General features: G+C 39.3%; 1 protein-coding gene across 2 annotated transcripts in view; it reads left to right on the top strand.

The window, feature by feature from the left end:
* Window positions 1-23,133, top strand: part of BCAR3 (BCAR3 adaptor protein, NSP family member) — a 738,013-nt gene that overhangs the window by 480,975 nt on the left and 233,905 nt on the right. The window contains exon 1 of one of the 2 annotated variants that reach the window (XM_044085685.1): window positions 10,322-10,604. The exons of the other annotated variant lie outside the window; for it this stretch is intronic. Within the exon in view, the coding sequence (XP_043941620.1) occupies window positions 10,509-10,604 (96 nt within the window). The 5' untranslated portion in view covers window positions 10,322-10,508. Of the gene's footprint in view, window positions 1-10,321; window positions 10,605-23,133 lie in introns of those variants that run through there. 2 annotated transcript variants of the gene reach the window in all.

Here is a 23,133-nt window from a genome sequence, read left to right as displayed (position 1 = left end):
GATATCCCCATTCTCAGTGTAGATAACCTTATTTATAACTTTGTCTTTTGGGTAGGGAAAGTGATCATTGTCATGTGGCTATCTTATATGACTACTGAAGATTTTTTTGAATGCACTTAATGTGTCCACCCTTCATAAGTTTGCATATATAGGCTTTGCTAATTGCTGTGCCATGTTGCCCTAAAACCCCATACATTTTGGAGCCTGTTCTATTAGCTTTCACTAAGATTCATTCACAGGGTGAATGGAGTCCCATCAGTCACTAAAACTCACCTCTGCTGGCCAGTTCTTCCCAGCCCATGAGCTGACCACTTGTCACTGGCACCAGCTCAGGGCTCCGTTTGCCTGCACTACAAAGCTGGTTCCCATGTTGGACATTCTTTTCTATGCTGTCACTATGCAAACATATAAATCTTCTAGGGGTGCATCAAGCCAGACTCATTTTCCATATCATAATTCCTCAAGTAATGACCTCAACTACTTACAATAGCCAGGTATCATGTTAATAATCAGGAATAGTATTCAGAACAGAAGGCATAACTTGTGGTATTTTTATTCAAGAAAACATTATAAATTAAACATGTTATTTTATAGGTTCATAGGTTGGTACTGGGCTATCTGCCCGAAGGCATATATTAGCCCAGCCACGTTGTGCGGTATTTACCTCCCCTTTAGTAGTTCCCTAGACCCTTGTACTAGCAGCTAGTACCCTTGGCCCCTATCTAGTAGTGCTGTTGGTGTGATCCCCGGTGTGAACTTTCTGTTACCCATCCACTCATCAAGGTTCCTCTTGAAGAGTAATAGTGAGGGGTTCTGTCTTATGTAGATCGGGACCCTGTTCCATAGTAAGGGAAGTCTCTGCGAAGGGAATCTATCCCTCCACAATGTTCTATTCATTGTTGTGTTGAGGTTTATATCTCTAGAGCATGTAGCTCGAGTAGATTTGGTTTTGCTAAGATGGAGCATGTTCAACAATTCTAGGTTGGACATGGCTCTGTATGTTAGACAGAGATCGCCTCTGAGAAAGCGTTATGCAACAGTGAACAGTCTTAGCTTTTTCAATCATGCTGCATAGGGCAACTGTTTGAGGCCAGTAATCCTCTTGGTTAGGTACCTCTGTGGTCTCTCCAGCTGCTGGAGATGTCTAGCCAGGTACATTCCAATTGGTGCATTGTACTCAATAATGGGTCTGATGAGGGAAGAGTAGAGGGGCACCATTACATCCTTAGATCTTGATGTGAGCCCTTTTGTGATCAGATGGGTCACATAGAAGGATTTTCTAACCACTTTGGCAACATGGTTATCAAAGGAAAGCTGACTATCTACTTGGGTCCCTAGATCCCTTATTTTTTCTTCAAATTTCATGGGATTGCCTCCTATGTTGTAGTTTGTGGGTACGCTGTTTTTTCTAAAGGGGATTACTACGCATTTTTTTGCATTTAGCTTGAGACCATGGCTTTGACACCATGCATCAGTCTCATTTAGGCCCTTCTGGAGGATCTCCATGTCGGCCGGAGACTCTATTATAGCACCCAGTTTGCAGTCGTCTGCAAACTTAGTCAGCCATAGCCCTTCCGTGCTTGCCTGTACTTCTGAGAAGTATATACCAAACAAATATAAAAATATAAAATAAATATAAAACAGGTTAATAAAAATATCCATTTTAACTGATAATGAAAGACACATACCTGTTTTGTAGCCTTTGCTTATAATTTTAGAGCAGATGGTTAAGGCACTGAGCTGCTAACAAACTTTGTGCTGTAGTCCTTGGTTTGATTCTGTCACTCTCGATTTGCTTACCTTATGACTCTTAGCCAGGTCATTTAAACAGTGCTACTGGGCCACCCTCCAAATAATTGCCTACTGGGTCGGATTTACTTGGTAAGTAAAATAAAAACAGTTATATTTTTTAAACCCTAAACCAAATCATTATGATACTGAATACAAGCTATGAAACTTCAGAAATGCATAACATAAATCACCATTAGCAATTAGGTTCCTAGTCCTCTCGTCATTTCACTTACATTGTTATTATGGATACAGAGTCTGTTAGTAATGTGTACTCTGTAAACTAATTTTACACTTCATGTCTGAAAATCATGTACTGCTGAGGAAGAGTCTGTACTATGAATTAAATTATGTTATGTCTATAATGTAATCTAAACCTATGACAAAGTGCAGTTGTGTGTAATAAATCCTTAGACAAACAGATGGGATCATTTCTGCAGGATTCATATATCCGTATTAGAACTTCCAGATGAAAAGTGAGATAATTCACTGTAACAGTCGATGTACAGATGATTGGGTGCATCATCCCTGGACCAGATCGACCAGCGGTTGGATGCCCTTATGTGTATTAGACTGCAGTACAACAATGTGGTCGTTACAGTGGTGAAAGAGAGCAGTTTGTGCACTTGTGTGTTTTTGGTGCCATTATGATGGTATTCAAAGAGACTGGATCAGCAGATGCCCTTGTAGTAAGATTAAGAAACCAGTGCATATAAAGAAATGCAAGACATTTCAAGTATAAAAATATCAGACAGCTTGAGTCACACAATATTCAACTACTGCTTATATGTAAATAATATTAAACTAAAACTATGGGCATGTGTTAAGATCAATATACAGTAGAGTCAGACAAGTGGACAAGTAAGGCAGTCCAAAGACAAGTGGGTTGGTTACCAGACCCAGTATTACTAGGGAGAGGAGGAGATGTGGAAATTCTTTTGCATGTGAAGGAGTATGAATGGCACGTCAGGCTTGATGCGATTAATTCATTAGGTCTTAGTGACCAGATTAATTTTAAATGTGTTTTAAAAAAGAAGAAAATGAAAAGGAAATAGTTTATATTGTATTTTTAAATGTCTAGGATGTTTTTATTAAATATATAATATTTCTTATGTAAGTAAGGGAAACTTTTTTGTCTGTTGCTTATGACATCATTGTTTAATGACTGTTTATTCTGATGGTTATGGAGATGTGAAGAGAGGATTTTAATCAATAAAATATTGTGCTTTGTGCTTTATACCAGTGCGTAATGGTGCTTTTGACATTTTTTGTTATACTTTAAAGTTCAAAGCTCTTTTCCCATTCATACTGCTGTCACTTGTAAAACATCACTTAGAAGTTGTTTAACAACTATGTTTTAGCTAAGGTCCCATTAGCTAACAGGTGGAAATGATGTACATAAGTAAGCAAGGAGTGTATGGAACAGACACCAAACTGTAATATTCAGGGGCAGAAATAACTTTATGTAATAAAGGACACCTTTTTTCCCTGGCACTATATGAAATATCAATTCACTTAGAAGTATCAAGATTTTGTGATAACTCATAACAGAACAATTGACTGAGGGTTTATTGTTAGAAAAGTTTGTTGCTGAGAGACTATGTTGTGGGATTTGTTCCTGAAATTTGAAGTAAAGTGATGTGTGATCTTCTTGGACAGAACAAAGTGGTTAGAATAAGATTTGCTTTTCTCATCTTACCTTAATAAGAGGTTTTAGTTGAGTAAAGGTCTGGGCGGCCGCGTTGCCGCCTCAAAGCAAGAGGTTCTCTGGTTCGATCCTTGGCTGGGGTGCCTTCTGTGCAGAGTCTGCATGTCCTCCCTGTGGTCACGTGGGTTTCCTCCGGGTGCTCTGGTTTCCTCCCACATCCCAGAGACATGCTGTAGGTGGATTGGACACTCTAAATTGGCCATAGGTGTGAGTGCATGCATGTGTGTGCCTTTTGTGGAAGGTTGGGTGCCGGGCTGGCAACTCAACACTGTAAAACTCCACTGCCAATCTTGAGCGGACAGGTGATCTGCTGTGGTGACCCCTAACCAGGAAAAAGCCGAAAGAAGAAGTTTCGTAAAGGTGAGAGGCATACAGGAGACCCTGTCCGCAGGGAAATGAGAATGTGTTTGCTGTCACTATTAGAGTAAAAGACAATCTGGAAAAGAATGCTGATTGCTCAGGTGTGATACAAACATGTTCTTCACTGGACAACTACATTGTTTTACTATGTCCAGAAATACTATCCTGAGCAGAACACATTCATTGGAAGTCGTAGACAGTCCGCAGCCTGCAGTTTTGTTTTGCTGCCTTGAGATGTAATCTACTAACAGAACTGTTTGACAAGATCACCTGTTCCAAGTATTAACATTATAAGCTTACAGAACTGGAGAAAATGAGTCATCTCCCATTACCCTTACATTTCCTTTACTATCTGCAGGTTCCGAAGGACTTTATTCGCAGCTGGATTGTTAATGTCTCTTTTGCACATATGTGCTTCTTCCTCTGTGATGCTTGCATTCCTGGAAATGTGTCCAAATGAAATTTGGTTTCTGGTTTTGAACAGGAGAAAGGAAGCAAGGACCTGGATGTGGGCCAAATTGTCAAAATTCACTATTGCAACTCCTTTCATAGACAGAAGCTAAATACTGAACTGTAATGTTTTGTCCTTGTGGTTTCAAAAGTGTCTCAGATACCAGTGGAGGATTTTTTTTTCATGTGGAGTCTTGCCAAAGGAATCACAAGAATATAGAAGAATGTGAATTATTATAATTTCAGGAATGTTCTGGCCATTAAATAACTTTCTGTTATTGTCAACTTGAAAAACTGCATGACTCTGAAACCTGTCTTGGGGGAGAGGATGAAAATGCAGTTTCTTTGTATCTAAAACTGATCATTGAAGCTTTTGGTTTGACAGAATGGGATTTCACTTATATTTGCTGGGACTATGCCTAGAAGCTGAAAATACAGAATAATGTCTTGCATTGTAGAGTACATTGCCTCTAGAGACTGTTAAAATCAGGCAGTTGTCTAGATAAATAAATCCCCTTCAGTCAAAGTCTGCAAATACTGGAGCAAGATCTTTCATAAATATCATGGGTGTATTAGAAAGGCCATGTGGTAAGGTAGTGAACTAAAAGTAGACGTCCTCCATGAAATGCAGAAATTTCCTGTGGGACATCAAAACTAGGTTGTGAAGGTAGACTTCCTTAATGTCCAGAGTTGCTAGAAAAGCATCTTGTTGTAGAAGTGGTAAGAGAGGTGCAGAGTTTACATTTTAAACTGATTTGTTTTCATAAATTGTTCACATCTGATGGATCCAGGGTGGGTCTCTATTGTTTTTCTTTCTTTATGACCAGGAAAAATCTGGACTGAAATCCTATCCCTTGTGCTGGCTCTGGAACCCATTCCATTGCCTGTATATCCAGAAGCATTTGAATCACTGCTTTGGTTAAGGGATTTTGTTACTTTTGTGTAAAAGGGGTGATTCAGATCAAGTACTGTTTTATACAGCTAAAATATTCTTTTGTGTACCCCTCCTGTTGCACCTGTCTGACTCACACTGGTCTGATGCATTAGGTATAACTGGTCTGATTAAAAGGAAATCAACCTCTTATTTATCCACACTGCTGATGAAATTTGATTAATAACTATGCTGAGAAAGATCTATCATGCTATCAAGGAGCCTTGGACTTGGATGCTGTTGCCTTCTCCCCTTCCATGCCTGTTTTTTCCTTTGAAACTGCTTTTTGTTTCAAGCCTGCTGCTGTCTGATTTGCATCTTGTAGGAAAGCCAGCTTTTTTAAGAGGTAAGCTAATTTTTAGTAGGGGACTGGGAGATGAGACATCTGTGTAATGTTCCTCCTTTTATTCCAACTGTTGCAGAGCTTTCTTAGATGGTGCCCCAAAGAATGTTGGAAAATGCTTAACTATACATACCTCCTTTCAATAGAATCAGATGGAGCAGGTAAATACTGGTGCAGCTACATCATATCCACACTACATGCTGTTTAAATCAATGTATCCAGTTTTACCTGAAAGAAATCTGCAGTCTCTTTGTTCAGATTACCACTCTGCTTTAAAATATTCTTTGACTACTAACACTTTCATGCTGTACAGCCGAAGTATAGATTTTATTTTGATGAAGCAGTCATGTACCCAGCATTCCTTGCCTGACAGTAAAGACCTTAATGCAAAGCAGGTCCTATCTCTCCAAAAGACTCCAGTTGTGTGGCAAATAGGTCCAGCCAGGAGGCTGTTATACAAATAAGTGTTCCTCTCATTCTCTCTAAAACCTGTCAAACCTCTTAGGGGCACATGCCATGGCGGCTTCTTCTTAAGCCACTTCAATGGAAATGCTGTGATAGGAATGAAGCAAGCAGCTTAGGCAATCCAAAAACTATACATACCTTTGTTTATAGGCCAAAAGTCTTTTGGTGGATCCAGTGGATAGCAACCCAAGTGTAAACAACCCTTATTGTTGCTGTCTGCAGTGTAACGCACAGGGGATATTTGATTAGAGTATGCCAGCTGGTGGGTGTCTTCTTTTTCTTCTCTCAATAACTGATTATTTGAGGTGTGGATTCCCTACTTTTCTTTTCACTAGCTTTCCCTGACATAAACCTAGATGCAGTCTAATGCACCAAGTCAAAGTGCTTCTGTCTATATGTTTATAGTCTATAATAAGACTGGTACCTCTGCTGCCTGTGGGGAATTGATGCCACCCACCAGGTGTACAGACCACAGACATTCATTCTCTATTGGAAAAAGGTGTTTTCTGTTCAAGCTCCTACCCAGTCAGTGATCAGTCTCTAAGCATTCCCATAAATGTTGTCAGTAAGAAAGTTTATAAAGTTTGAGAACCCCTTCCAATGCCACCTTACTCATGTACTAGCCACAACCCTATCCTTACCCCTTACCTAAAGCCTACAGATAGATTAGTAGACACAGTTTCCATTCCAGTAACACAACAGAGGCAAGTTACGGCTGATAATTAGCGATTTATTTATTTTTTTTTGGCTTTAGTCAATCAGAAAGAGCGGTTTTATTTTCTGTTAATTTTTCTTCAATGTATGCTATGCAAGGGGGAGTGCAAAGTTATTTTTAGATTAATTCTGATGTCATATTTTGAGAGCACAGTTATAAGTGTTATACAACTATAGATATAGGAGTTCTCCAATAATGGCACAGTGGCACAGGGGATAGCATTGTTGCCTCACAGCAAGAGGTTCCTGGTTTGATTTTCAGCAGGAGTTCCTTCCATGCAGAGTCTGCATGTCCTCATTGTGTTTGTGTGGGTTTCCTATGGGTGCTCTGGTTTCTTCCCACATTCCAAAGACATGCAGTAGGTGGACTGGACACTATAAATTGATCTTAGGTGTGAGTGTGTGTAGGTGTGGATGAACTACTGCTGCAGGGCTAGCCACCTAGCAATGTAAACCTTGGCTCTAGATGATTGTCACTGTAGAAGTGACACTCTGACCCCATGTGAAAAATGGGAAATAAGAGGTTGTAGCTGTATCTCTATCTATATATCTTTTATTAATTTTGTGGGGAAACATTGTATTTTAGCTATATTGTATCTTAGCAGTAGTTTATGTAAGGGTATGGGTTATTGTAGATTTGTTCAGGTAGGCCTTGCCTTTCTGACCAAATGAGTAAATCCCAGGGCAGTCTACACTCCTTAGCAGGGAATAATGCTGAATTAGAAATCATGTTCATACTTATGTATGTATTGCATATACATTTAAGTAAGACTCTACTAAGATATAATACGAATAAACCTCAGAACCAAGAGAGCTTTAACTGCTGGCAGATTCTATGATTTTATGTATTCAGAGACTGAGATTAAATTGTGGGCCACATGGTGCAGTGGTTAGCGTTGTCGCATCACAGCAAGAGGTTCTCCCGTTCGATTCTTGGCTGGAGCGTCTTCTGTGTGGAGTGATGTTTAAAGACATGCAGGTAGGTGTGTGCATGAATGGGTGTTCCTTCTTTGAAGGTTGGGTGTCGGGCTGGCAAGTCGTCACCGTAAAAATCCACTGCCAATCATTAGCAGACTGGAGTTCTGCTGTGGTGACCCCTAACTGGGAAAAGCTGAAAGAAAGGGACTGAGATGAAATTGGTATGCCAGCTGTGTATATCAAATTGCAGAAGGGGGGATATAAATATCTATGTACGAGTAACACAGTATGGTTGGTGTAGCAAATGTGAGACAGAAACAAAGCAAATTTTGTAATCTATAACATATATTTGGGATGAACGGTTTCTGATAAATAAACTTAATTTCATTCAAATGAAAGGAATGCCACTTGTTACTTACCGTTATTAACATAAATGAAGATGTTTTGTGGGCATTTGGTCAAGTAAATGGAACTCCAGTGTTAGCAAACATTAGATTGCAGAGTTCCATCTGAAAAACTATAAGGTTTGTTCTTCTCGTTTGACTGTGACTTGCAGCCATGAGTTGCTTAATTGAAATCAAATAGGTCTAAACCCTACAAGAGTCGCTTAAATCTTAGGATGTTGAGTCACTTCCTAAATTCGGAGGTAACACTAAGAGTGCTGCAGAGTTTGGGAGAACATTTTATGCTTCTTACAATGTATTTTAAAAGGAACTATTCAAAGAGATAGCAAACCAGCAATGACAACTTATAACTGAGTCAGCAGTAAAAGATTGTTTAATCTCTTGGGGAACAGTATGTTAACTGCTATGCCTCAGGTAAAGACTTCATGGCTGCCATTGACCTTTTTATTATTTAATATTGTTTTATTTATTTGCTAGTAACAACAAGTAGCCTAGGTTAATGAAATATTTATAAATGTTGAAATGTCTGAATATTCTGCTAAGCTGCAGTGTTATCTGCTTTGGACAGACCATAGCAGTTTACAATGACATACGTAGATGTAAGAGGAATCAAGGAGAACCATGTTGACTATATCTCAGTCATATACAGTCTTATACGAGGCAGCACAACTCTTTATTAAGAAAATCGGTGATTTCAGTACAGTTGTATTAATTCAAGTAGATTGCTAAAACTGCATTCATTTGGGTCATTTATTCAAAAGCAAACCAGAAAATTAGTGAACGTGTGTGTGTGTAGATAGATATATGTATATATATATATATAAATATACATACATATATATATAAAAATATACATACATATATATATATATATATATATATATATATATATATTCATGCATATATATATATATATATATATATATATATATATATATATATATATATATATATATATATATAAGCTGTCAGTCTTGTGGTTGAAAGTTCATTGCCTCAAATGGGAACAAAGCCAGTATGTGTAATTAAAAATCAGCTGATTGCACATACATTTTTCATGTACAAGACTGCAGTCAAGTGGGGACTGGAGACTTTGCTCTTTTCCCACTGTAATGCAGTCTCAGAGCTGGTATATGTAATTGGCAGGGGATGTAGGGGGTGAAGGCCACCCTGCAAAAAATGTTTAAAAAGTATTTTTATTAGATTTGGTTTCAAGCACTTGTGCTTGAATAGTTGAGGATCGATTATTTTGTAGTCGAGCAAGCTTCATATACCTATATGTGTGTGTATATATATATATGTATATATATATATATATATATATATATATATATATATATATATGTATGTATGTATATACATTACATAGATATATTTGTGGACGGGTTGCTTGTATGTATGTTTTTGTAAACCATACGCTCTTTTTATTACTGCTGCTGTGTGAAGTACTAGAATTGATAGAGGCCATGATCAAGCATATTCTGTGACATTTTCCTGGCATCTTCTTGTTTAGAAATCATACACATAACAATCTGAATTGGAAAGATTGATAAGCAAGATGGGCTTAGTTACTGAAGAGTGATACCAATGAAAATGTTCACATTTTAAATGGAATGAGGTGGGGCAGTAGTTAATCAGAATGTTTGTGTGTGTGTGTGTGTGTGTGTGTGTGTGTGTGTGTGTGTGTGTGTGTGTGTGTGTGTGTGTGTGTGTGCGTGTGTGTGCGTGTGTGTGTGTGTGTGTGTGTGTGTGTGTGTGTGTGTGTGTGTGTGTGTGTGTGTGTGTGTGTGTGTGTGTGTGTGTGTGTGTGTTTAGACTGCATGATCTTCTGCAAAGAATAAAAGTTCTGGACAAAACTGTGTGTGTGTGTGTGTGTGTGTGTGTGTGTGTGTGTGTGCGTGTGTGATCTTCTGCAAACAATAAAAGTTCTGGACAAAATTGTGTGTGATTGTGTGTGTGTGTGTGTGTGTGAGTGTGTGTGTGTGTGTTTAGACTGTATAATCTTCTGCAAAGAATAAAAGTTCTGGACAAAACTGTGTGTGATTGCGTGTGTGTGTGTGTGTGTGTGTGTGCACCTCAGATTCTTTTTCTTTCTGTCTCTGTCTTTCTGTTTGTGTGAGAGAGAGAGAGAGAGAGAGTGAGTGAGAGGACATATGACAGAGCAGCTCCCCCACCCCCGAAACACTGGTTAGGATTTCAGTGTGGGAGCTTTAATTTGCTGAGGGACTGCAGTGAGCCATACATGGAATGCCGAGACTTGTCATGCCAGAACACGAGTAAGACAGGACATAGACTCTGTTTAAGAAATGTCTCACACCCCTGTGAGAACAGGACTGTAGCAGTTCATCGTTGGTTTTTCTATGACAGCAAAAAGAATGGGTCTTGCACATTTGTGACTAGGAATATTAGAGAGATCTCTTATACAGCATGGGTTCAAACATGTCTGAGGGATGTAGCATTCTAAGGACTCTGGCAGCAGCTTTCTGCTGCTTCTATCAGCGCCGCTCCATCTTTGGAATGAAGGTAGGCATCAGAAGTTTTTACAGTTTTATGGCATGTACTATTCTTCGATGTTGTGTCTGACTCTGGCTTATAGATTTTATATCCTAATTGATGCCTAAATATATATATTTATATATTTTTTTTTACTTTGTGGGCTTAGCATATGTGTAAAACAGACACGATGGAGCTGCTTTAGTGGGCACATATTTAGTACAGACATAAAATAAGAATCAAGAAAATTAGTACAATTAACGTGGATGTATTAAAAACAAAATAAAAGTAACTATTGCTCTTTGGGTCTGCCCTTGAAGGATACAGCAAGCAACTAAACTGGCTGCTTACTATCTAATACAAGACTCTTAAATGTTAGCTGTCTTGAAAGCAGTTTTTATTACTTATACTGGTATTTATTTTTACCTACTTCTCCATACTTTCCTCTTTCTCTCTCACCTATCGATTCTCCTCCTTCAGTCACTTTCTTGAGGCCTTAACCCCCATTTCCACAACAGTCATTTAAATAAGTGCTTCTGAAGGAAGAGTGCTGATTTTCTCAGAATGAGAGCTGTGAAGACATTTTAGCATCACTTTTCAGCATGTGGAGGGTTTCTTCTTTCGCTACATGCTAAGTGGTGCCTTTCAGAAACTCAGAGTGAAAGGTCTGACAAAGTTGTTGTCATTAGCCTCTTGGGTGGCATTTTGCTGACAGCATAATGGCCAATAATCACATGTTCTAGTAATCCAATAAATGGATGGAGTTAAGCATGCACATCCCACCACGGCAATTAGTTGCAACACTTCAAACGGACTTATAATAATTAGCATCTCATTAAATGTGTAGCAGTAAGAAAGATCTGTTTTCTGTAAGACTGTCCTAAATTTCTGCCTTGTGAATGATTTTTGGAATCTCTTTTGTCTGATAGTAATTTGCTAGACAGTGCTCATTCTTTAGTTTCCAGAGTTGAAAGAGTTCAAATAAAACATAGGTTTCCATGACAACTCTTATGGCCTTTGTTTAAATAGAATTAAGTATATCAGATGTGGACATGAGAGTATGAAACTGGAACAAGGGATTTATTGTATGGCATGATATTGTATGAGAAAAAATAATGTATTTATCCTGGGAACTGAACTAAAGTCATTGGAATATACTCTGCTATTCCACCTATTGCTTCACATTACTGACTAGGCAATGGCTTTTCTGGACATAGTTCTACTTTTAATTCAGAATTAGAAACAGTTTGACTATTTTGAAGGTGTCCGTGAGCTCTTGGAAAAACATTTTGTGTTCTACTGGGACTTGAGCCATTGGCCCTGAGTACTTTTCAGGTACTTTATCCACTGGGTTTAAGTACACATTGCTGTGGTGATCCAGTATCCACCGCTGCATAGTAATACCATTAGAAAATGTGTTATAAAATAAATCATGTGACATGTCTCTCATTTGGGAAACTAGTTAGGAATTTCAATTTACAGAAATTTGCATTATTGCAAGCCAAGATCTTTTTGCTAAACAGCAGCTAACAGATGTTGATGCAGTCCTCCTAATTCACTATATTTTCATAAACTGCAATTCGGGGGGAACATCTGTGAGTTAGAGTTCTGATACGTCAGTCTCAACAAAGTGAGCCTGTAGCTACAGCAACAAAGCTCAGTCCCCAACAGGTCACATGAGGTTTCCATCACTTTCTTTATGCAGTTTTTGGCTTGATAACTATTCTTTAACCAATAGTGGTAAAATCATCAGAAATTAAAATATGTACCATTTTCAGAACTAAAAACTTTATAAATACTTAAAGTCTGAAAAATAGCTCAGACATAGGCATTTTGTGCCTTCAAGTATATGGTCAAAACTCTAGTTGTTTACTGGTAGTTTGATATTCTAAATGCAATACTTTCAGAATGCAGATGAGCAGAAATTTATTCAGTAACATGGACTTGGACAGCATCATTTTTTCCATTAGATGCTTCCTACATGACCCAAGTTAATCAGTGAAATGAGGTATATAGCTATGTCTGTTATGTTTAGTAGCACAGCTTGTTGTGTCTTTCAGCTTTTCCCGGTTAGGGGTCGCCACAGTGGAACTCCGGTCCGCTAATGATTGGTAGTAGATTTTTACGTGCCGAGTTGCCAGCCCTAACACACAGCCTTCAACGAAGGTACGCCCATTCACGCATGTCTCCACACAGAAGATGCTTTCGCTGAGAATCGAACAGGACAACATCTTACTGTGAGGTGACAACGCTACCGCAGCACCACCACCACAGTATGTTTAGTAGCACAGCATGAGTGAAAATTGTGTCAGTTTGAATATAAACTACAAAACAGGTAAAATGTAGAAAAACAAAACCTGACCAACAAAATCTTATGCTGTTTTGCAGCAAATAGGAATGCTAGGTGCCATACAGATAAGTGTAAAATGGGGGAAGGATAACCTAATTAAAATGTTAATAAAACTAAGAAATACATACCCTGTGGAATTACTGTGTTTCAAAACACAGAACATATTTAATAATAAATGCTTATGTGAGGGTGAGGTGGAAAAAAAGACTCCTGTGACGAGATTATTCCAGGAATAGCCAAGAGTACGTGCTGATGTGGCCCCTGACACAGAGGGATAAAGTCCTTACTGTGCCCCAGATGGCCATTGCTCGATTAATGGCACAGGAACTGGAGGTGCCACAGGGAAGAGAAAGGGAGTGAGATGCCAGTGCTGACTTGGCCATCCTGGGGGAAGGATGCAGCCTATGCTCACTGCAATAAGTAGCATTAAGAGCCCGGTGAGCTCCGTTGCAATAAGTAGCATTAAGAGCCCAGTGAGCTCCGTTGCAATAAGTAGCGTTAAGAGCCTGGTGAGCTCCGTTGCAATAAGTAGCGTTAAGAGCCTGGTGAGCTCCGTTGCAATAAGTAGCGTTAAGAGCCTGGTGAGCTCCGTGTTGCATAAGTGCTGAGCCTAAATCAGAAGGTTGTACATGCATGGAAGCACACATGCTCCTCCCAAGGGCAGCAGTAGCAGGGCTTACAAGGGTGAAGCAGGGTGGGAAGGGCACTAGGGCAAAACCCCTGCAGCAGTATAATGCACCAGCATCCTTGATATCCTCTCTGGCCTCAGATGTGGGTTGAGTTGAGTCTATATGAAGATAAGGTGAGTTCATTACACCTGCTAAGTTAGGAGAGGTGCTGATGTTAGCTCATGATTAGCTGCAGGGATTAAAAAAGAGTATATACTAATTTTCTTTGGAATCTTCAGTAAGCTCATATCCATATGGTATGTTATAACAGTTAATAAGATGTCAAACATATAATGATTGATGGTCTTTCTTTTTCTTTCATGGTGTTTCTCATCTTGGTTCCTCCACCAGTTCGAATTTTCACAGTGTCACTGCTTCTCTTACCATACATCCCTTCTGCTAATGGGCTGATCCAAGTTGCATAAGTTAAGCCCGTCAGGTTTAGCATAGTGACTGTCTGGTCCAGCCTAGTTAGTGTTATGAAACAGGAGCAGAAACAGCAAGAGAATAGCTCAAGTATGGCATCATTCTGAAGTTTCACTTGGCAGGAAGAAATGTAAAGCAAAGAAACCGAGATTCTGATAGCAGTTAGATAGTATATGATCATCCTTACCTATCCTTCAGTTACTGGGTAAGCTGTAGGTCCTACTAATGTAACATTTTATAATCCACCCTTTCTACTCCCAGTAAGGATGACCTTATGCCAATATTATGACTGCTTGAAATCAGTGACTGCTTCTGACCATGCAGCCTCTTCAGGAAGACTGTTAGTCACTCACCACCCTTTCTGTGAAGCCCCATTTCCTTGTATTTATGCTGGCCACAATGTATTTTCAAGTATATGCAATTGTTCTTATACTTCTGAGTTTTAATTTAATAGTATCCACTTGGAATCTATGGATTCTTATGAGATATTTGTGTTTCTTTGTTATTTCCTCTCTCAAGATTTAACATATTAAGCCATGTTAATATTTCTTTTTATATGAATTTTGATGCAGGGTAGTCACATTTTGTAGGCCTCTGCTGTGGGCTGTCTGTATCCTTTCTACATAATTATAATTAGGAGGTCTCTCAAACATGCAGTACTCTAAATGGGCTCAGACCATCTGTCTTTAATGTAAGGTAATAGCTTCAAACATTCTCCTGCTGATGGTTATACATGCCAACATTCTAATTTCTCTTATTGTGAGAGAACTACAATGATGTCAGCTGTTTGCCCTTCTAACATGCATATTCTTATATGTGCGCACACACACACACACACAGACACACACACACACACCCACACGCGCGCGCACAAATATCCAGACTCTCGATTCCCTACCTAAACTCTCAGTGCAGTCACCTGTGCACACACACACACACACACACACACACACACACACACACACACACACACACACACACACACACACACACACAAACCCACACATGAAGACACGTATTTGTCAAGCCTCATTCATTTACCCTGTGCAGAAACATAGACTCACACACACACACACACACACACAAATTCAATTCATTCATGCCCCTACAAACATGCACACATATGCCCATACACATACACACACTAACACTCCCCCTCACCTCCACATCTTCAATAAACTTACCTACACACTTGGAATGCTTTCATGTAAATGGATGGGGGTACCACCATCTTGTGACAGCATTCATTTTTTTTTCTCCAGTCGTGGAAATTTACTCAGCTGAGCAATTCTCTGAATCACTTGGCAGTGTAAATTGGGAGCCACTGGCATTACGGTGGGGGGTAGCACATAGAGAATTAGCATTAGCTGCTCTCCCGGGTTGCTGCACTAGCATGCAGTTCTGGCAGTGGGCCCACTCCTCATGAAAGCTCCCACCAGTGTGAAACCTCAGCAGTGTGATAACTGGAACAGCTTACTGTGAGTGGGAAAATTGATGTATTTAAGCAAGGCTTTCTAAATCCCAACCAACATGTTTCCTGGTATTATTAATTTATAACATTAAGAATATTATTTCAGTGATGAGGGAGGCTGGAAACAATGGAAGTTTTCCTTTTTGGATATAATTTGCTACCACGGTTTCTTTATTGCAGTGCTGATGACCTGCTGTACATGAAATGTGACACAGCCTCTCATATTTGGTTGCTGTAAATAGCTGTGATATGGGTTTCTACACAGCATCTCAGAAATGGTTGTCAAGAAAGGCAGATATGTGTACACTGAATGTTACTCTGTCTCAGAAATAGCCATTTCATAGTATTTTCAGACTAGTTTATCAGCGCTGCATTGTAATATTTGTACTTTAATAGATGTGGCATTGGTTATGTTGTACAGTAGATGTGATATGTGTGAAGAAAAGGAAAATGTTAAATGTTCATGTCCTGCATGAATGGTAGTTTTAAATAATGTCTCGGTTCACCTTTCAGAGTGTGGAAAAATTTTAGAATGCTAGGAAAATAATGCATACACTTGCAAACATTTTAGTAAAAGGATTAAAAGTTCTCAGGATTGTGAGATTGTGCAGTCAAATATCAGTTCAAGTTTTGTGGCTATTTAGTATTTCACACAAAAATATCAGCATATTCTTCTCAACAACTGTTGAGTAAAATCGGGGACATTTTCCATCTGCAACCTGAAAGATGCAGCTAGACATTTTGTCTAGGATATGATAAAAACAGGACAAGGGTCAAATTCACAAGCCTGTTTGAAAAGGGTTCCTATATTCCAAGTTTGTAATTTGAATATTCATAAATATTATTAATTTAAAAAAATGAAGGCTGCCAATTCCAATTTCAGCACATGCTTACAACATGGTTGTTTTTGTGTACTTGGCCATGAGTTAACATGTCCTTGTTCTGATTCCTCTTAAAATATCAACAGGTATTAAAGCAGTTGTATGTGGTACTGGTGAAAATACCTTTAGGGTTTCTGTGTATCTATTGGTTGAATGACTGACTGCATTTGTTGACCAGGCTGGTACACCCTTTAAGGTTTCTGTGTATTAACTGATCGATTGATGTTTGTTGACTAGGCTGTTATACTGTTGAGTGACATCACCTAAAAGAAATGGTCCCAAAGAAAGTGCAACAACCCTATTGCAACAGCCATTTTTATAACTGCAATAAGACACTTTAGGATGCACACTGAAAGGTGAAAATATCCTTGACCTGGTACTAACTAACATGGCTAGCCACTGTAGCACTCTTACAGTGTCATCTTACTTGGTAACATCTGACCATAAAGTGATCATCTTCGAAGTCACCATCTCCCCTGACCCGCCCCCTTGTCAGAGTCAAACAAAAACACTTTTCCAAAGCTGACTACAATCTTCTGAGAGCATGTATAAGCATCTTCTCAGCCACCATCCCTTCAGTAGGAACTAGAACTAATGTCCTAGCCTACACCAAAAAACTGTATGAGCACCTACATAGCTGTATGGACTTAGCAGTACCTGACAGGACCAAATAATCTTCCTCAGGGAAGAGTAAACCTGTCTGGTGGGGAGCAGTAATAAACAAACTCTATAATAAAAAGAAAAAAATTGCTGTCCAGGACCAAGAAGGAGCAGGGGCCAAGTTGGAAGCAATCTCTCCTTTGTCTGAACAAGTAAATAAGGTCATTGGTGAAATCCTCTAAGGCTAGCTTTGAGTCCAGATTGGCTATATCCACTAAGAACAATCACAAGGCCTTCCTCACATACAACCGCAGTCTAAAAGGTAACACCCACATCTGCTCTGAACTGGTAGTCAGTAACACCACATACACTGCCATAGATATAGCCAACCTACCGGCAGACAGTTTCAGTGAAAACTTCACCCTCCTGTCCTCCCCATCAGTAAATCAGGACATTCCCAGCACCTGCCCCCCTCCCCTCATCACCAGGGAGCAGGGGTTTAATGCCCTCTCAAAGGCAAAAAATACATTCTCCAGGAGACCCAACAACATCCCTGGCTGTATCCTACATGAACTCAGGCATGAGCTGTCAGTGCCATTAGGCACCCTATTCAACCAAAGCCTGAGCATCAGCTTCATCCCAGCCGAATGGAGGACAGCCACTGTGATCCTTTACACAAAGGTGGAGCATCCACTGACCCAGGCAATTATTGGCCCATCAGCATAACTAGCCTGATCTGCAAGGCCATGGAACGCATTATCATGGACCTTATAAACAAGGATATTGGCAACCTCCAAACACTTGACCCCACACAGTATGGTTTTGTCAAAGGGAGAGCATGCCTATTAAACTTTGTCGACTTCTTCAAAACAGTCACCAAAGCCATGGACGATCAGAAGACAGTGCACACCACCTTCCTTGACCTAGCCAAAGCCTTCAACACTATTCCCCACTCAGGCATAATAGATAAACTCAACCAGCTAGGCATCAACCCATATGTTACCAGATGAGTAGCTAACTGGCTCATTGATAGAACCCACTCAGTCAAAATAGGGCAAGCCACCTCTAGTAGTAGATCAGTAGCAAACAGTGTACCCCAAGGATTATTCTTGGGACCTCTACTGTTTGGGATATACTTTTCTGAGGTGCAAGCCAAAAACAGTGGTCTGTGGCTGACCAAGTTTGCAGATGACTGCAAGCTGGATGCTGTCATAAATTCTCCTAGTGATGTGAAGATCCTCTAAGAAGGCCTTACCCAAACTAATGACTGGTGCCAAAAGCATGGCCTCAAACTGAATGCCAAGAAATGCATTATTATCCCCTTTGGAGAAAATGGAGTCCCCACTAATTCCCTTATCAGACCCATTATTGAGTACAATGCCTCCTTCAGCATGTACCTTGCCAAGCACGTGCAGCAGCTGGAGAGACACAGTAAGTGTACACACCCCTGTTAAAATGCCAGGTTTTTGTGATATAAAAAATGAGACCAGAATAAATCATTTCAAAACTTTTCCCATCTTTAATGTGACCTGTAACCTGTACAATTCAATTGAAAACTTAACAAATCTATTAGGGGAAAAGATATAAAAAATAAAAACCGTACAATAAGGGATCAGTGTCATTTCGCCGAAAATTTCTGACATGGGGTCCAAATCGCCGAAAATCCATTTAGCTGAAAATAGTACTGACAGTGTATATGCCTTTTTACCCAACTGTAGTGCAATCTCAGAGTGATAATATTAAAGTAGGGGGGTGTGAGGGGCATAGCCCCCCACCCAGTACAGTTTAATATTCTGTAGTATTGTTTTATATTATCCAGTCCCTATTAAAAGGGTAAGTAAGTAGCTTATAACCTGAGTAGGTGGGGAGCTACGTCCCCCACACCATGCGTTGTGGGGAGCTGAGCCCCCCCTACATTAATATTCTCACTCTGAGATCGTACTACAGTGGGGGAAAAGGGCATATACACTGTCAGTACTATTTTCGGTGATTTGGACCCTATGTCAGAAAGTTTCGGCAAAATGTCATAGACCCACAATAAGCTGGTTGCATAAGTGTGCACACCCTTAAACTAATACTTCGTTGAAGCACAATTTATTGTGGTCTCATTTTTTTATATCACAAAAACCTAGCATTTTAACAGGGGTGTGTATACTTTTTATATCCACTGCATGTGGGTGTGTATATATATATATATATATATATATATATATATATATATATATATATATATATATATATAAATGCATGGGTGTGCGTGCATGTGTGGATATATATATATATATATATATATATATATATATATATATATATATATATATATATATATATATATATATATATATATATATATATTGTGTATATATATATCTATATATATATATATATATATATGTGTATATCTATCTATATATATATATATATATATATATATATATATATATATATATATATATATGTGTGTGTATAGATATATGGATATACATGGGTCTACTTTGACCCATCAAAATTACATTTCAATGAAACGTAAACAGACAAACTCTCTTTCATGAAAGTGCATTTTCATGAAAATGCACTTTCGCCAAATGCAAATAAACCGGGGAAAAAAAACAACATGAACCACGTTTATGCAGGGGGGCAAGCCCCCCTGCACCCCCCATGTGGGGGGCTGCTCCCCCCCTCACCCCTGCTACTTTTGTAGTCTCACTCCAAGATCGCATTATAGTGGGGAAAAGAGAATATTCCCTTATCCCCACTGTGCCATGATCTAAGCAACAGCCCCATTGCTGTTCACTTAGTTGCCTTTTCACAAAAGTGCATTTTAGTGGAAATGCACTTTCGTGAAAAGGAGTTAGCCTGTTTGCATTTTGTTGAAATGTAATTTTGAATGGTCGCAGTAGACCCTATATATATATATATATATATATATATATATATATTATTTATTATTTATTTATTGACATTTGTTAACCGGGTTAGTCCAACTGGGATTTTGCCCATTTTCAGTGGAGACCCGAGGAGAAAAGCTCCAGAAAGTACAATATTTAATTACAGTAAGAAAACAAGTGCTACAAACAATAATAGCAAACAATAGTAAGAAATAAACAACTACATGTGAAGATTATAATTGAAAGAAAAATAAATTAAAATGTTTTTTTTCTCTTCTTCTTCTCAGGACAAAATTCTTTGTTTCTGTACAATGAGGGAGAGTCAAGAGTGTCAGTAGGATCAACTGAGAGCGATGTGAGTGTGGGGGGAGGGGAGAGCTATGTAGGGTCATAGCAGGGACAGGTTCTGGAGTTGAATAAATGTGTCTTTGGTTCTTTTTTAAATAGTGGAGTGTGAGAGATAGAGCGTATGTCCAGGGGAAGTTTTTTACAAGCTTGGGCCACAGAGTGTTTGTAGAGTTGCTTACCTACTGACCTATTAAGGTGGTAGATATCCAGCATTTGCTGATTTGAGGTGTGGAGAGATCAAGAAGGGGTATAGATAGAGACTAGGAGAGATAAAGATATATATATCTTTTGGCTTTTCCCAGTTAGGGATCACCACAGCAGATCACCTTGTCTGCTCATGATTGGCAGTGGAGTTTTACAGTGTCGAGTTGCCAGCCCGGCGCCCAAACTTCCAAGGAAGGCACACACACGCACGCACTCATGCCTAGGGCCAATTTTAGCATGTCCAATCCACTTGCAGCATGTCTTTGGGGATGTGAGAGGAAACCGGAGCACCCAAAGGAAACCCACATGACCACAGGGAGGACATGCAGACTGCACACAGAAGACACCCCAGCTGAAGATCGAACCAGAGAGCCTCTTGCTGTGAGGCAACAATGCTAACCGCTGCACCACCATAGCCGTCCTTTTATATATATATATATATATATATATATATATATATACATACACACACACACACACACACACACACACACACACACACACACACACACACATATATATATATATATATATATATATATATATATGTGTGTTATTTGTATAATTGCCTGCAACCCATCAGTTTCTCTGCCCTTCATATTCAGCCTCTTCATTTCTCGGGCATCAGAGACCTGCTGGAATAAGGGCACAAGCCAACCAGGGAATTATCTAAGAAGACATGGAGTGTATTTGAGGCCTGCTGTGCCTCTTGCCCATGTCCCCTACATCTGGATGGGGCTGGGTATCGCTGGTTCAGGAGCAAGGGGATCTAGCTTTACTCTGAGACCTATCTCCAGGCTGGAGATCTACATGATAGCCTCATAAGTGGTAGTCACATCACCCATGATGAAGAGCTGATCTAATAGTAAGCCTTAACCTCTTCCCTAGTGACTGTCATGTACTGCTGTAACACTGCAGGGGCATCTACAATACCTCCTCTAGCACATATGGTCTTCTGCACATGTGCTGGAAAGATTACCATCACAGGCTTGTCAGATCCAAACACTCATCCTTGATCCTTGCTGCTTGCCGTACACTTGCTTTTCATTAGAATGACAACATTGCAGAGATCAGACTGCCTCCCTCCTCCAGGATGGGTTAGCCAACATTGGCCACTCATTCCCAGACTTCCCTGCGGGTTCCTTCCCTGTATAAACTCATAACTGAACCTGAGTCACCTGGATCCCTTTCAGGGATTTATTCATCTGTACAATGGAGTCAACAATTATTCTGTACTTTTAAAAGCAGTCCATACACTTGTAATTCAGCACTGTCTACAGCTTAACTCTAAATATGTGTAGCACTAATTTAGGTTATAAAATGAAATTTGATCACTGTTTTCAGCTTGTCTTAGTATTTCTCTGTGCTCATGACTAAAAACCTGATATGACTTTAGGGTCTAATAGGTATTCACCTGATTGAATGAATTTCACAGACAAGTGTTGCTTACTTACTAGGTGACTACTACATAAAGTTAAAATGTCTGTAGAAGACAGAAAACATTTTGTTAAAGGGGACTTTATAGTATTTTTTAAATGGACAAAACAATCCTGATTATGGCTGTAAAATGTGAAAATGCTCCATTATACCCACCACTAAGCAGTAATATGTTCAGAAACATGTATAAACAAAGATGAATCATACAACCTAAGTCCGAAATATGCATATGTTCTGAAAATAGCAAAAGTGCAAAGTATAATGCAAAATAGTGGAAAGAGAGGGAATACAGGATGCTGTGAAAGGAAAGTGTTGTCTGTCTCTTTTTTTTGTACTGCGTCATTTTTGTTTTATTTCTTCTACATTACAAGCTGGCTTCATTGATGAACTACATAAGCACATAACATGATAAGAGTTACTTTCATTTCAACATCAGTATATTCTTAACTATAAATATTTTTACACTGTCTTTGTTATTCTGTTCTCACAGAAGAATTACCTAACAATGTTACCTCTATCAGACCAAAACCACTTTCAGGACAGGCCTAATCCCCATCCTAATACCTCACAATACCCACTGCCATTGTTTTCCAGAAGCCCCTACAGGCTCCTGCTTACCTACTTTCACTAACTCCTAGCCCTTTCTGTAGTTTTGCAGGTTTCCTCAATGCATTTTTTATATGTATGCCCTTGTGTCCACTCTATAATTTCATCACCCATCTCTAAGACTGTTAGAATGTTACCAATCCAAAGCTTGGCCTTCCAACTATTTCTAACATTTCACTTTTCCTGTCCCATCATCAGTGCTTTTATAGTTTCATCTCCCCTATTTTCATCCTGGCATCCACTCCAAATACCCTGTTTCCCAACCCCATCTCTCAGGGTTGCTTACGTTCTGTCTCCACCACTTCCTTAATTCACCACATTGAGCTCTTATCTTGCAACAGTCTCACTACATGTATTGCTGTCCTGCCCCTTCTGTTCCCACCACCTCTAACAGCTACTACCTGCCTTCAACCTACACTTAACTAACCTGACCACAGTAATGTACACTGTTATAGAATGTACATCCAGTAATCAAGTATGAGACCAAACACTCTCAGATCAGCACACATCTGGGCTCTCCCTTCCCAAAAAATGCCATCTTTCTTAACCCTTAACTTTCTTCTCCCAATTCTTCCACACCTTGTCCATCCCTTCTTGTGTATACCTCTGTATATCTGTCTTGTTTGCTGCTCACACCTTTTACTGTCCATCTCTATTCCTCAGTCAGCCCCATTCCCACA

The sequence above is a fragment of the Protopterus annectens genome, chromosome 10.part0, assembly GCF_019279795.1.
Source record: "Protopterus annectens isolate FY-2018-M chromosome 10.part0, PAN1.0, whole genome shotgun sequence".
NCBI lineage: Eukaryota > Metazoa > Chordata > Ceratodontiformes > Protopteridae > Protopterus > Protopterus annectens.
This window is presented reverse-complemented; position numbering and strand designations above follow the sequence as displayed.